The sequence below is a fragment of the Melopsittacus undulatus genome, chromosome 6 (assembly GCF_012275295.1).
Source record: "Melopsittacus undulatus isolate bMelUnd1 chromosome 6, bMelUnd1.mat.Z, whole genome shotgun sequence".
In the NCBI taxonomy this organism is placed as follows: domain Eukaryota; kingdom Metazoa; phylum Chordata; class Aves; order Psittaciformes; family Psittaculidae; genus Melopsittacus; species Melopsittacus undulatus.
Genome location: NC_047532.1, coordinates 25,672,379 through 25,688,574, shown reverse-complemented (window position 1 = coordinate 25,688,574; position 16,196 = coordinate 25,672,379). Strand labels below are relative to the sequence as shown.

Sequence of the window (16,196 nt, the reverse complement as noted above, 5' to 3'; positions counted from 1 at the left end):
GTAATATATACTCATATGATTTAAATACTTAGTGCTATTTTCTACCCTAATTATTGAGGTTGTTTTTCCATATCCACATCTTTGTAATGATGAAAGAATTATATGCCTTGATATTTCATGTTTTCATCTGTAGACTGGGTAGCGGTAGGTAGCTCCCATCACTTCATATCAGAAAGTGAGGAAACAGTAACTAAAGGACAACACACAAGGCAGATATATCTGAGTTACCTACTTAGAACTCCATCTTCATACACATATATGCATCTTACAAAGGCATAAAGGTGTTTGGCCTACGAACTTCACAAAAGTTTCTGATTAAATAGAATGTTTCAGCTACAATAGCTGTAATGCATTACAGTAAAAAAGAAAAAAAAGAAAAAAAAGGAAAAATTGTTATGCCTTTGTTATGAAAAATAGCTTAATGCTAGTGGAAAATCTATTCATGTATAGATCACAGAATGTACCATTAGGGCTTTATCAGGTCGTTTACCTAAACTTAAGAAGGTGCTGATGGAAGTGCAGAGTTTCAAAAAGTATAAATTAATGCCAGATGTGGCATCATTTCCATGGTACAAGTGAATAACAGTGAATGTTAATTTTATAGATACCATCTGGTTTATGATTTAAAATTTTTCTTCCCTAAGTAGATGGGAAGAGAAAAGAATACGTATATATTTTTGCTTTTTTTTCTTCCCCTTTGCAACCATAACCAAGTTTACATACCTGATGTACATGGGGTGTTTGCAAGTCTGATACTGAATTTTAAAGTTTCTTTCTCACATCAGCCATTTGAGAATGGGCTTTCCCTCCCTTGTTTACTAAGTTTGTTCCTTAACTTGAAAGAAGTGTTATAAAAAACAAAGATCATATCAGCAGTTAAAGTGACCATAAATCCTTCAGAATTCATTGAGATTCACTGTTTTACACCAACTGACAATTTCTCCCATCTCTGTACACAGAGTGATATACTGCTTAAGAAGAATATTAATCAGGATCTGAAAATCTGACCCTCTCTATTCAGTGTGCAGAATAGTAAAGGTACGTCTATCAAACTCACAGGACTGTAATCATTGGAGAGGAGAATGACAAGAGGTTGAGGTTAAGCTGATCTGCTGACACCCATTAAGACTGTTGAAAAGGCAAAACTACCTTTTTTTTTTCTTTTGATTCTCAAATATTTGATAGAAAGGACAGTCAATGAAGAAGCAGAAGTTTTCACTACTGTGGACAGGCATCTGAGCTCACCTATGAATCCTCTGATGCTTACATAGGGTCTTTCTATAATGCAGCTTGAAGCTGCTCATTATGAATATTTGGCTTATGTCACAAGAAGATAAAATTTCCATAAGAAATAGAAGCAGTGAGAACTGTCTTTTTCCACATTATCTTGTGGCAGCATGAAAATAGAACTTGCCTAAGTTCTGGCTTTAGAATGCCCTTGAGGAGTATATTTCTCTGTTTGTGGATAAAGACTTGTGAACATATCACAAACAACCATGTGCAAGAGTTCCCTTTATAGTCAGAAAGGGATATTCATGAAACCCAAACGGTCACAGAGGCACACAAATCTTACCACAGGATCATTCATTTGCCAAGCTTTCCTTTGTCTCCATGAATACAGATGACTGGGGATTCGTTAAGTAAAAGTACTATGCTATGCACACTCAGTTTGGTCTTCTGCTTGTAAGAAGCCACATAAATGACAAAGCTTTCAGAATAAAACAGCTTGTAATTAAATGGCAAGTACAACTACATTAATGAAAAAAATCTTATTACATATTAATAAAGGTTGCAGAAGCATCTCTGGGAATACCCACTCAATCTAGCTCAAAAATGAGAACTAACACATACAAGACAGTATAGGGTTATGAGCTACCTTATGAAGACATTTTTAGAAATTACTAATTCCCTGCAATTATTTTAATTGAACCATTTTTTCAAAGTATTCAACACCCATCCATAATGCAATGCAGTAGGTGTGCCTTCAATCATACCCAAAAATTGAGGCAAGAGTCCTAAATCAAAACTCATCAAACTTAATATAAAAACTCCCTTTGACTTTATTAAGCATTGACAGAGCCTGAAAGCCAACACTGTCTCCCTGTGAGCGGAAAATTTTTACAAGCATGTGGCAGCTACTGCATTTTAGAGCCTTTGTGAGGTACTCTGAAGAGAGATGAGAAGAGGTTACCCTACTACAATTTCTCTGCAGCAAATCCTGAGGCTTTGGAGAGAACACTGAATGCTTAAGCTAGTTTTCGAATGTCTTCAAAAGAACTACCTTAAGTTTTAGTTTTTACTTAGGACCATACTTCCCAAAATGTGTCAAGTTTGTAGCTCTTTTGTGACCAGTGTGATACTGGCATTTGGTACTTTTAACAAGTAGTTATTCTTGTGTTAGATTGTTGTTAGGTCCAATTGCATCTTGAAAATGAATCTCATTATATGCCTGTTAGTAGCGAAAGTTATGTTAATAATTAGCAAATACCTAATAGTACCAAAAAATTTTTTTTACTTTGAATAATCATTGCATTAGGAAACATGCTTTAGACAAATCCTTAATTATTATGCTTCATATTTTGAGAACCATTTTCTTCTTCTTCTGCAGTTAGTTTTTCTGTTCATATGTGCTATGCGCTGAATACTCAAGAAAATATATAGTAATTTATAAAAAGTGTACTTTTTGCATGGAAGAAATTTACTAATTAAAAGAAATTTTGTGCATTTTATTCCAAATTGCTGGTCAACATACGTAATTACTTCTTAAAATTCTAAAGGTAATGGACTTGCTGTAAAAGCATTACTTCCCAAAATGATGTCAGGAATTAGTTCTTAACAACTACAGCAATACAGAAATTCACTTTATTTCTAGACTGGTCTTTTCAAAAAGGAGCTTCTGTGAGCCATTTCAGTTGTTATGGATCTTAGGTATCGGCCAAAAGAGAATAAGAAGGCTGTCATTTCATTAATATATGGTTAGAATTCAGTTATGAAATGTATTAAAGAGAACCATTCTTCAGGTGAATAAAGGATTTTGACAAGACTGTCCTGCTGGAAGGATACTCAATCACCAGAATTATCTTTAATATAATCACTCACGAAGGGATAAAACTGCATTTCTAAAATGTCAGTTCATTTCATAATGCCTAGATGGGTAATCACAGGTACTAATTATCTTTCATTCAGAACAATTTATACTCTCTCTTGAACATTAGGCCTCTTCACTGGATTTCTTCAATCCATTTGGTGACTGGATCCCAGTTATATACCAGTCTACCCTTTCCAAATGAGCCTGTAGGGATTTACAAATGCAGATTCCATTATGTTAATAGGAATCACATGGCAGTCTCATCATCCTATTTTGAAAATGTAGTCCCTCTGGTTAAGTGAAGACTAGTTCTAAAAAGGGTAGAGTGACAATACAGGGCCTTCCCAGCAGCCAAAGTAGTTTAAAAGACCCCTAACTGTAAAGATTTGCTGGAAATAATTCTGATTGGTTTTCTTACTTCATCTCCACAGTACTGTAATGGGCCCAGATACTTGTGTAATTTGTTATTATGTAAATTGTTATAAGGGCTTCTTACAGAAAAAAAACATCACTCTCCTTAATGACCTCTTAGTGCAGAGAAACATCCTCAAAAGACCAGGAGCATTTGCACCAGGAACTCATGTAAGGTACGTCAATCTTAACAAGAGGCTTTCTTCTCTTCTTGTCCATAAAATTGTTTACATAACATCAATAAAGCAAAGTTTAACATCATCAGAAGAAGGAGACATGAAACATGTAGAAAGAGCATGTTCCCATGCTTTAAATTCTCAGCCCAGGGATTGCTGCTTAGTGCAGCTGCTCTGAGGAGGAACACCAGTGTTACAGAAAAATGAGTTGTGTCCACCACTTTTAGTTCAGTCACACCAAACTCATGCACAGTATTCCAAGCACTGAACCTACCTCCCAGGGTAGCTGATAGTAGGAAATGTGTCCCATATTTCTTGATAAGGTTTTCTGTGATCTGTTGAAGGGTTGGGCGGCGTCCGAGTAGCCTTATATTACGGAAAAATTCAGGGGCAAGTGGCAGTGGGGAGCCAAGGAAATTTCTTCTTTCAACAGCAAGATTGTTTACTTTCCAGCGGCCAAACTCTCTGCAAAACAAAGCAAATCTCATTCAAAAATGTCATTCAAATATACAAATATGTCATTCAGATAAATGTTCTTCATTTGCAAACTACTCTGCTCTGTTGGCTAGCTGGGGGCAGCTAACCGGGTATTACAATAGGCCTTGACAGTGATACTCTATCATGTGTTATAGGCAAAGAACAAAGGGAATGTTATTTGTTAAAAGTGGAGGCAGTACTCTATAACAAAATCATTGTACAGAAAGAATTAAAAAAAAGAAGCCACTTAGGATGCTGCTGTTCCTATTGTTTATGCTTATCCTCTGATGTGAACACAACCCTAGAACTATCATATCAGCTAGAAACTGAAACTAAGTTAATAATTTACTCAAATTTGGACCCAAGACAAAAGGTGTTTTCACCTAGCACAAGGCAAATTTTAGAAACATTTTAGCAAACAGGCCATGCCTTTTGCTTTAGTTACAGAGATGGCTAATTTGAACAGTTTAGAAATACACTATCACATCACTCACTGTGATATTTCCAGTTTCTGTACTTTTGGTGTGCATTTGGAGGAAATACACAGACAATAGTGCTATCACTGGAAGGACTTATTGTCTACAATATCTAGCCAAGATATACAGCATTTGCAGTAACTTTGCTTTTGCAAGGCACACCAATAGCTGTTTTGGTAGTGTGAAAATTAAGTCCAAAGCGACCTCTGGACTGTGGGTTAGCTACCACTTTGTTAAGTCATTCATATAGCTGTGTTGATTAAGATTTCCCTGAGATAAGATTGTAGAAAAGCCACAGCTAAATATGGTGTAAGCTTCATTTACAAAATTAACACAGAAGGCAACAATCAAGAATGCAGCTAGAAAATAACATTTGAGGGAGGGATTCCTGAAATAAAGCATTGCGCATGGCTGAATAACTAGGATGAGCTAAGTGATACATAAGCAACAGCAACATTTTTTAACACTTTGAGGTTCACAACTATTAGTAGAACCAAGATTAATACATTCTTGTATAACCTTTCCACTTTCCATCATCCTCCTGTTTCTCTGGCATATCCCAACCCTCTTATCCACAGTCTAGCTTAAATTTACATGCATAGTAGGTGACCATTTGCTGCAGCTCCTATGAACTGTTTTTCTTCTTGGACACATTCTTGCAGATGCCCTCTTTTTATCAAAAAAGAAATCAGAAGAATTATAGCAGAAAGAGCTTTACATAACTTACCTGAAATTTAATGCAATTTACCAGTAAAGAACATGAAACTAAACAGATCTCCACAGTTCCTTAAAGACGGCACATAGCCAGTGTGCCTAATTTAGTATTTGGAAATCACTACTTAATAGTTGTAGGGCTTTTTCAACTTAGTTGTCAGGTTTTAAAGTTTTCTCTCACAAATTTACTTTCCTTTTAAGAAGCTATAGAACCAGTAACCCTTTTTTCCTGTGTTTTTTTTTTGGAACTACTGCATATTGGCATAGAGGTAAATTACACACAAATATTTTTTGTCTCTAAAATAAAAGAATATTTTTTGGCATATTCACCACATTAACTCAAGCAATAAAAAACAGTGTAGCCTGAACTGTAAATGTACTTTTCTAGTTGGAAAAAAAAAAAAAAAGAACAAAAAAACCCAAACAAAAACAAATTCTGGGCATACTTGAGTGGCTTGGGATTTTTTCACTTGAATATATCAGAAAATGTAGATCAGTTGTAGTTCCCAAACAGACCAACAAGACAGAATTGCTTTGATAGCAAGAAAAGAATACAAGCTTTGTAATGTAAAATATTCATTTTATACTTTGATGAAACCTTTTCTTCTAAATTTATTATCTCACTAATTGTCTATATCAAAGCTGATGTTCAAACACAATAACAGGAAAGTTGCATATCTTAGAGTAGATAGTTTGCTGCTACCCTTCACTCTGTTTTCATTGTCAGAGTGTTTAAGGACAGAGAAGGCCACCATAATCCCCTCACCTGCCCCCTTTTTAATGCTGTCAAAGGAATATCACAAAATAGCTTTTGCTGCCTATGTCAGCAAATTTGTGACTAAAGAAGAAACTGTCTCACAGAAAAGCATTTCACCCCGACTTTAAAGCTGATGCTGAAGATTTCTCAGAACTTCTTAACAATTGTTGTAGTACTTAACTACAGAGAATTTGTTCAACTTTCACTTAGAACAGTTTTTGCCAATTTTCATTCCCAGCTTTTTAAGCTTTTAATGCATGTCAGGCAGATTCTTTTTTTCTGAATATTAACCATGTTCTGTGTAATTACAGCTTTTGTCTGAATCTCAACCTTGGCCTAAGTTGATTGCCTTCTTCAATGCTTCTTTCTGAGCTATGGTTTTAAACCATATGTCCTAGAGCTCTTCTCTGAAAGCGGCAAGTGGTTTCTTGGTAGAGCCAGATTACAGTTTTAGAACTCTTTCCACAGCTTTAAAAGTTGAAGCTCCTAAAGAACATACAAACTAACTTGCATATTTTCCTGAAATCTTTCTTAGATGAAATGTTTTGTAATGTGGAGAGATGAAGAACTAAACCTCTGGAAGAGTTAAGGGGAAGAAATTCAGTCTCTGAAGATAGAGAGCCATGGGGCACCAAAAGCTAGTTGCCTGCCTACAGAAGCAGTAATACCTAGATGTGGAAAAGCAAGAAATGGCTAACAGATTCTCCAACAGGAAACCTGAGGAAACATTTCAGACTTCAGAAGTAACTGGGTTTATGAGAGCAAAGTGTTAGAGCAGGAAACCCTTGGCTGGATTTCAGGGTGAGAGACTAGCACTACATTATTTCTAGTATGTTGAGTGAGTAGGCTTTCACAAACATTACCTGGGTATGTATGTGATGGTCACTTTTAACTGCTATACTAAAAGCTAATCAGAAATTTCAGAAATTTCACTAAAATGAAATCACATCCTTATCTTCCTTTTATATGACTTTTATAAGTATGTATATTTATATACCTGTACATATATATTCCCTTCTCTTGCTTTCACATTTTCAAGTAGTATACTCTATTTCCTTCTCCCCTCTCTTATTCACACAGTGAAGCTCAACCTTGATTTACATCATTCAATCTTTATTGCATTCATTCTCTCTAACACAAATTGTCCAGCCTTCAAAAAAGATTTTTGTACCAAATATGTATTATTCATCTTTGGAAATTGTGCTCCTGTCCACTGCCAAAGGCAGATTACCAGGCCTGACAGGGTTAATGATCTTCTTAGCAGAGAAAATACTGCCTTCCAAAGCCACTGGAGTACCATTCATCAGAAGAACACCTCCCACAGAACAGCATAACATTAGCACTGGCTGCTGGTCAAGAAAACGCTTGCATTTGCATCATTATGCACTGAAGACAAACACTAGCAGTATTAGGAGATTATTCTTTCTCCCTCTTCATCATTTACTGTGTAAAAGCCAAGACCAGCACCTCTCCTGCTGATATTAAGATTCATAGAGTCATAGAATCATAGAATAGTTAGAGTCAGAAAGGACATTAAGATCATTTAGTTTCAACCCTCCTACCATGGGAAGGGACACCTCACACTAAACCATACCACCTAAGGCTTCATCCAAGCTGGCCTTGAACACCACAAGGGATGGAGCAACTTCCTTGGCAACCTTGGGCAACCCATTCCAGTTCCACAACACCATCACAGGAAAAGATCTTCTTCCTTATATCCTACCTAAACTTCCCCTGTTTAAATCTGAACCCATTACCCCTTGTCCTATCACTACAGTCCCTAATGAATAGTCCCTCATCAGCATCCCTGTAGGCTCCCTTCAGATACTGGAAGGCTACTATGAGGTCTCCATGCAGCCTTCTCTTCTCCAGCCTGAACAGCCCCAACTTTCTCAGCCTGTCTTCATATGGGAGGTGCTCCAGACCCCGATCATCCTCGTGGCCCTCCTCTGCATTTGTTCCAACAGTTCCATGTCCTTCTTATGTTGAGAACACCAGAATGGCACACAACACTCCAAGTGAGGTGTCATGAAAGAAGAGTAGGTCAGGATCACCTCCTTCAACCTACAGATCAGCCTCTTTTTGATGCAGCCCAGAATACGGTTGACTTTCTGGGCTGTAAGTGCACACTGCAGCCGGCTCATGTTCATTTTCTCATTGACCAACACCCCCAAGTCCTTCTCCACAGGACTTCCATGAATCTCTTCTCTGCCCAACCTGTAGCTGTGCCTGGGATTGCCCAGACCCAGGTGTAGGATCTTGCACTTGGCATGGTTAAACTTCATGAGGTTGGCATCAGCCCACCTTACAAGCGTTTCAAGGTCCCTCTGGATGGCATTCCTTCCCTCCAGTGTATCAACAGAACCACACAGCTTGGTGTAATCGGCAAACTTGCTGAGGGCGCACTCAATCCCACTGTCCATGTCAGCACCAAAGATGTTGAACAAGACCGGTCCCAACACCGATCCCTGAGGGACACCACATGTTACTGGTCACCAGCTGGACATTGAGCCATTGACCACAATTCTTTGTGTGCGGCCATCCAGCCAGTTCTTTATCCACTGAGTGGTCCACCTATCAAACTGATGTCTCTCCAATTTAGAGACAAGGATGTTGTGTGGGACAGTGTCGAACGCTTTGCACAAGTCCAGGTAGATGACATCAACTGCTCCACCCCTGTCCATCAGTTCCATAACCCCATCAGAGAAGGCCACCAAATTGGTCAGGCAGGATTTCCCCTTAGTGAAGAAATGCTGTCTGTCACCAAGCATCTTGTTGTTTTTCATGTGCCTTAGCCTGCCTTCCAGGAAAATCTTCTCCCAGATTTTGCAGGGCACAGAGGTGAGACTGACTGCTCTGTAATTCCCCAGGTCATCCATTTTCCCCTTCTTGAAAATGGGGGTTATATTTCCTTTTTTCCAGTCCTCAGGAACTTTACCTGACTGCCATGATTTTTCAAATATGATGGACAGTGGCTTAGCAACTTCATTCACCAGCTCCTTCAGGACCCACGGATGGATTTCATCAGGACTTCTGCCAGAAAAAAAGCAGTGGGTCATAATAGTAGGGGACTCTACTTTGACAGGCACAGAGGCACCCATCTGTTGGCCTGGCCCAGTCTCAATGGAGGTGTCTTGCCTACCAGGGGCTCGGATCAGGGGTGTTGCTGAGAGGCTTCTTGGTCTAGTAAGTCCCACTGATTATTACCCACTTTTACTCATCCATGTGGGTGCTAGGGATGTAGATAGCAGTAGGTCAGAGAACATTAAGAAGGGCTAGAGATCCCTGGGAGAGCTGGTTAGGGGCTCTGGAACTCAGATAGTCTTTTCATCTATTCTCCAGGATAAAGGGCAGGACCTTAAAAAGGCTGAGAATATTAGCCAGGTTAATAAATAGTTAGAACAATGGTGCCATAGTCAGGGGTTTGAGTATTTAGAATATGGAACTCAATTTGGGAGGCCAGGTCTACTGGAGGCTGATGGAATTGGTCTGACAATGAAGGGGAAGAGCTGTTTTTATAGGAGGCTCGTTAGGCTGGTCAAGAAAGCTTTAAACTGGATGTGTTGGGGGAGGGGAGCATCATTCCATCCCAACACTCCCAGTCAGTTGCCAGCACCTATAATAAATGCTTGGCACAATGTAGAGATATTTCAGCTGCTCCAGTCAATGAACCGGCTGCATTTGGAGCTCGGCACATATGTCTCTATACAAACACTCATCTTATGGGGAACAAATAAGAGGAATTAGAGATGTGTGCATGTCTGCGGGGGTAGGATACAAATAGGCACCACAGAAACACGGTGGGATGGCTCCCATGACAGGAGTGTTGGAATTGAAGTTTACAGGCTCTTTAGAAAAGACAGGCCTGGCAAACGGGGAGGAAGAGTTGCTATTTATGTTAGGGATAGGCTGGAGAGTATGGAACTCTGTCTGGGGACAGGTGAGCAGTTAACAGAATTTGTGGGTCAGGGTTAAAGGGAGACATTACTGTGGGGATATGTTACAGACTGCCTGATCAAGAGGACTCTTTGGATGAAGTGCTCTATAGGCAAATAGGAACAGCCAGACACTCACAGGCCATTGTCCTCATGAGGGATTTCAACCTTCCTGATATCTGTTGGAGGGACGGTACAGCTCAGCACAAGCAATCCAGGAGGTTCCTCAATTGTGTGGAAGACAACTTTCTCCTGCAAGTAATACAGGAGCTGACAAGGGGAGGTGCCATGCTTGACCTCATGCTCACCAACAGGGAAGGGATGGTAGGAAATGTGATACTCCAGAGAAGCCTTGGATGCAGCAATCATGCAATGGTCAAGTTTGAGATCCTCAGGACAGTGAGAAGAGCGTGCAGCAAGCTCACTGCCCTGGACTTCAAGAAAGAAGACTTTAGCCTCTTCAGGAACCTGCTTAGTAAGGTCCCATTGGAAATAGCCCTAGAGGGCAGGGGGGACCAAGACTATTGGTTGATATTGAAGGATCACCTGCTACAGGTTCAACAGTGTTGCTACCTGACTAGAAGTAAATGCAGCAGGAGGGCCAGGAGACCTCGTTGGATGGATAAGGAAGTGCTGAGGAAAATTAGAAGAAAAAAAGAGTCTTATAAAAGGTGGAAGCAAGGACAGGAGGCCTAGGAAGAATATACGGATATTGTCTGGGAAGCTAGGGACCAGGTTAGGAAAGCTAAGGCCCAGTTAGAACTAAACCTGGCTAGGGATGCGAAAGATAATAAGAAGGGATTCTATGGGTACATTGCAAATGACTAGGGACAACATAGGCCCTCTCTGGAAGCTATCAGGAGAACTGGCTATCCTGGATTTGGAGAAGGCTGAGGTTCTTAATGACTACTTTCCTCAGTCTTCACTGGCAAATGCTCTGCCCACACCACCCAAATCTTGGAAGGCAGACACAGGGACTGTGAGAATGAAGATCTTGTGCCCACTGTATGAAAGGATATGGTTCAAGACCATTGGCGACGCAGGAGTCACAGACAACGCGGAGATGATCAACGTGATCAAGCAATTGCCAAACTTTACTACAGTGCTCTTCTTATACTCTTACACGCTTATGTAACAGCCTTGGATACTGAGCTGTAATTGGTTAGTCTACAGGTTACTATCGTTTACAGAGCTAATGTTTATAACTTGTTATAATTGCAATTAAATACCTTACTTTAAAAATACAGTGGGAAACTACAACCTTGGCAGAGATCATTCTCTGCACGTTTTAGCGGAAAATTACAGAGGCCTAACAAGACAATTGACCTTGCTTATGCTTGCCAAGAATCTTCTTACTTTACAGTAATAAGGCTCAGGGTATAGGGATTGCTCACTACTTGGCCTTGGCTCTTTAAGAGTTCCCACAGACCATCTTAAGAACCTGAACGTTCTTAAGAAGCTGAAGAAGCTGAGATTTAATAGCAGGTGGTATCACCTGTGATATCTAGCTATTCCAACTCAAATGATATGTTAACCATTAGTTCTTTAATGCTCAAGGCAAAGACTGTTGAGTAGAATTGCTAGGCTCGTACAAAAGAGAGGACATAAGTCAGTCTGGCTCCTAGGATAAAGCCTATAACAGAGTCACATTATTATCATAAGTAGTGCCAGAGGTCGTGGGCACAATTCTCTCTATCTTTCTACATATCAGAACAGTGTATTTGTATGTCATATCAAAAATCTGTTTTGAGGCTCGTTGGCTAAGACATATGCAAGAGCCCTGAAACCCTGTAGTGCCAATTCTGACCAGCTGTACTGTATGCATGCCACAACCTCTGTCTGCTGAATGGGATCTCCTGTCATTTGTTCCACTTAGAGGAAGTTAGATTGAAGAATGATCAGTCAGGAGTCAGTGTGGGGTAAAATAAAAGCATAATTTCAATACATCTTTTATCTCAACCCTATTTCTTTTCTTATTTTCTACTATATCTTTTCTGTGTTACTGTGCTATGACATTTGGAGTGATGTTTACTCTAAGGAAACAATTAATGTTCTGACATGAAACACCCTTTATCAGAGTACTCCACGAGATGTGGGCATGTTTTCATCTTGAAAGATGTCAAAGTCCAAGTGGATCTGAAAGTAGTTTCAGGACAGCAGGCCAACAAGGGCTGTCAGTTTCACTTTTTAATTTCAAGCCATAGCACTTTTTTCAAAAGTGTATGTAAATTATACATTTTCTTCTGCCACTGCACTCCTTATAATACAAGTCATATGGTATGGAGAGATATAGGGAAAGGTCTGTATAAAACATCTAGTTGAAGGAAATAAAATGTCATTGTACTCTAAAACTGTAATGTGTAGAAGATTTGAAGGGGAATATAATCCTTGTTATTGCAGGTGATTAAATCAGAACCTTCAAACAGATTTACAGTGAGCCTGATGGATTCTTCTTAACCATAACAGTGTCTCCCATTACTATTTTTGTAATTTCTGTTTCAGAACCACAAATTAATCTGTTGTACTCAGCAATAAAGAGGCATACAGACAAAACCAAACTATAACAAATAATTGAAAATTTAAAGGTAGTGTTTCTTATTCACCCTATTTCTCATTTGGAAAACTGAAGCATAGTAAGGCTGAAGATACAAAGTACTGTAAGTATGACTTCCTTCTGTCTCATATTTAGAGCAGACCAAAAGCTTTATGAACTGGCCACAGACCTATGCCTAAATGCTGTTTTGATACTGTGAAACATAACAACAACACTACTGCAGTTTGTAGCAATTCAAATTGTTGAAAGCAGTAGAAAATAAATCAAAATTTTTTCTGAAAATACTTCAGTGTTTTATTTGTTTATTGCTTAGCTCTTGAGAGAATGTGTTGCTGATCTCCGTTGCATCTATATGATATACTTCTATCTAAATATTGTTTCACTGGTAGTAGAAAATGTTCAGATCTCTAATTGCACACAAAGAAAATAAACCCAGGGATTCTTATTCAGTATATAAAAATGTTTTAGTTTTATTTTCTACAACAAAAAGGATGCTTTTGTTTTAGCACAACTATCTATATTTACTCAAAATAAATTTGGAGCTTTAGTTTATTAAAAATGGTCCTGGTGTTTTTTTTTTTTTTCCAGTGATGTAACTTGCAAATCTCTCTAAAGTGGAATTACAACCGTGAGCAGAACAGAGAATCAGAGAAATAAACTTGTTAATATAAATTGAGATTACAAACACAGGTCTTTCTAATGCTCTTAACTAAATAAAAGTGTTGAATAGGGGTTGAGTTGCTAATTCCTGCAGCAGAAATTGTTTAATGTAGTATCTGAAAAAAATTTATTTATGTGCCATATACTTATTCTGTTTCATTTTACTTTCAATCCTTCTTAAGTGATAGATATGGACATTATGCAAGGTGAAAAAAAAAACTTGGAAACAAAACTTTCAGGACTTTAAGACTTACATTAAACTGGTAGGTCAGCTTGTAATATAGCTTCTATATGTTGGAGAATTTGTATACAACTAAATCCATTCTGAAGCTCAGGCTATAGTAAAAACGCAGAATAAGGCTCTTAATCCTTCTACAGAATCCAGATATGAGTTTTTCAAAGATGCTTCAGATAGGATAAAGCTCTATTTTGAATTTTACTATGGCAAAACATATGCAAGTGCATGACTATGAAATTTCTGTGTGTCTGCATCCATTTCATCATTCCTCACACCACTTCTGTAGAATAGGTCTGAGAGACAAAAATAAGAGTGATTGTGGAAAATTTCAGATGGTATATGTCGTGGTTTAAACCAAATACTCACAGTACTCTCACTCACTCCCCCACCCTTGCTCCCCCAACTCCCGGAGAGTTAGGAGGGAAAATCCAAAGAATATAGCCCCCACGGGTTGAGATAAGAACAGTTTAATAGCTAAGGTACAACACAAATCACTACTGCTATTACTACTACAATAATGATACAGTCAATAACAAGCAAAAAGTATACAACACCTCACCTGCCACCGACCCATAACTCACCCCACCCTACCCGGCCGAGCACCGCATGCTACCTCCTCCATCTTCCCCCAGAGCTCCACCCTTCCAGCTCCCCCTCCCAGTTGCATGCTGGACATCACGTGCTATGGTATGGAATACCTCATTGGCTAGCCTGGATCAGGTGTCCTGTCTCTCCTTCCTCCCGGCCTCCCTTCCTCCCTGGCAGAGCACATGCTCAGAAAAGGCCTTGAACAAAAACACCCTCAAACTATGCTCGCTATCAAGCAACTGTTCCCGGCCCAGAACTCAAAACACAGCACTGCACCAGCTACAAGAAGGAGAAAAAATGACTGCTACTGCTCAACCCATGACATTATCCACCCCTTATTCCATACCATTCACGTCATGCCCAGATCCCACATTTCCAATACACCATCACCCTTAAGTCCACCCCTCGATCATGAGTCAATCTCTATGTTGCATATCTGGACTGATGGCCTGAAATATCTGGGCCCACCAGGCTCAAAATCATTCACCGTCCCCTTCAGCATTTCTGCAGCTTGCTGCTGGGGACTCCATACAGCTGCCTTCCACCTCCAATGCTTCCAAAGCACTGGAGGGGCCCAGTGGATCAGATACCTGGCCATACTGTCCCACATGCCCTGCCCCTCATGACTGTCCAGCCTTGGGGACAGTCTCCTGTTGCTCCTATATACTTGTCTAACCTTAGCCAAGACTCAAACCTGACTCTGCTTAACTTTTGGGATCAGACAAAATGGTTGTGGATGGAACACACTCTGTAGTTCTCCCACCACCAGCTTCTCTTCTCCTGAGTCCGGATCTTCCTTCTCTGCCTTGCTGGGAAGTGCTGCGTGGTCTCCTGCATCCTGCTGGGGCTCGGCGGGTGACTTCTGGGCGACACTCTCGGCTGTTGCGGGGTTGGGAACGGCCGCGGGACTCATCTCCCCCACTCCCTGGTCCCGCTGCTCAGCTACCGCTTCTCTCTGCTCCTCCCTCACCTGCTCCCGCTGCTCTGCCACAGCCGTTTGGTTCCCCGTGCTGCTCTCCCTGGCAGCCTCCGCTGCCAGTGGCTCCCGGGGCCGCTCCTTCCCGACTTCACACAGCCTCACGCAGACGGAGAAGAGAACAAGAGCAAGGATGGCAAAGAGCAGCGGGACGGCCCGGTACAAGTCCAAGTCCACGGCCACGTCCATCCCCCCCTGCTGCTGGAGCCCCACCATATTACAAGCCTCTGACATAAAGTACAGTGAAACAAAAACTTTAGCCCAAGCGCCATGATTGATAAACACGAACACAGCTAATCCATACCTGGCAAAATCCTGAAACTGTGAGATCCAGAGAAAAAACTCTAAGAACCAATAAATCAGCATTGTGACAAGAGATCATAAATCCGCTCAGATCTGTTCTTATCTCAAACCCTTGGGCCCCACATTGGGCACCAAAAATGTTGTGGTTTAAACCAAATACTCACAGTACTCTCACTCACTCCCCCACCCTTGCTCCCCCAACTCCCGGAGAGTTAGGAGGGAGAATCCAAAGAATGTAGCCCCCACGGGTTGAGATAAGAACGGTTTAATTGCTAAGGCACAACACAAATCACTACTGCCATTACTACTACAAATAATAATGATACAGCAAATAACAAGTGAAAAGAATACAATACCTCACCAGCCACAGACCCATAACTCACCCCACCTTACCCGGCCGAGCACCGCATGCTACCTCCTCCATCTCCCCCCAGAGCTCCACCCTTCCAGCTCCCCCTCCCAGTTGCATGCTGAACATCACGTGCTATGGTATGGAATACCTCATTGGCTAGCCTGGATCAGGTGTCCTGTCTCTCCTTCCTCCCGGCCTCCCTTCCTCCCCGGCAGAGCACATGCTCAGAAAAGGCCTTGAACAAAAACACCCTCAAACTATGCTCGCTATCAAGCAACTGTTCCCAGCCCAGAAGTCAAAACACAGCACTGCACCAGCTACAATGAGAAAAAATGACTGCTACTGCTCAACCCATGACAGTATATAAGCACTAGCGGGAGTTTAAATATTATTTATAATGTCATATAATTATCATATACACCAAAAATTTCATTTCTAATATCACTAATAGTGACACAGTATCCTGGTTTTGGCTGTGGTAAATTTTCTTC

General features: G+C 40.4%; 1 protein-coding gene across 2 annotated transcripts in view; it reads right to left on the bottom strand.

Moving 5' to 3' along the window:
* Nucleotides 1-16,196, bottom strand: part of BRINP3 (BMP/retinoic acid inducible neural specific 3) — a 196,228-nt gene that overhangs the window by 91,265 nt on the left and 88,767 nt on the right. The window contains exon 2 of one of the 2 annotated variants that reach the window (XM_005150995.2): nucleotides 3,950-4,140. The exons of the other annotated variant lie outside the window; for it this stretch is intronic. Within the exon in view, the coding sequence (XP_005151052.1) occupies nucleotides 3,950-4,140 (191 nt within the window). The remainder of the gene's footprint in view (nucleotides 1-3,949; nucleotides 4,141-16,196) is intronic. 2 annotated transcript variants of the gene reach the window in all.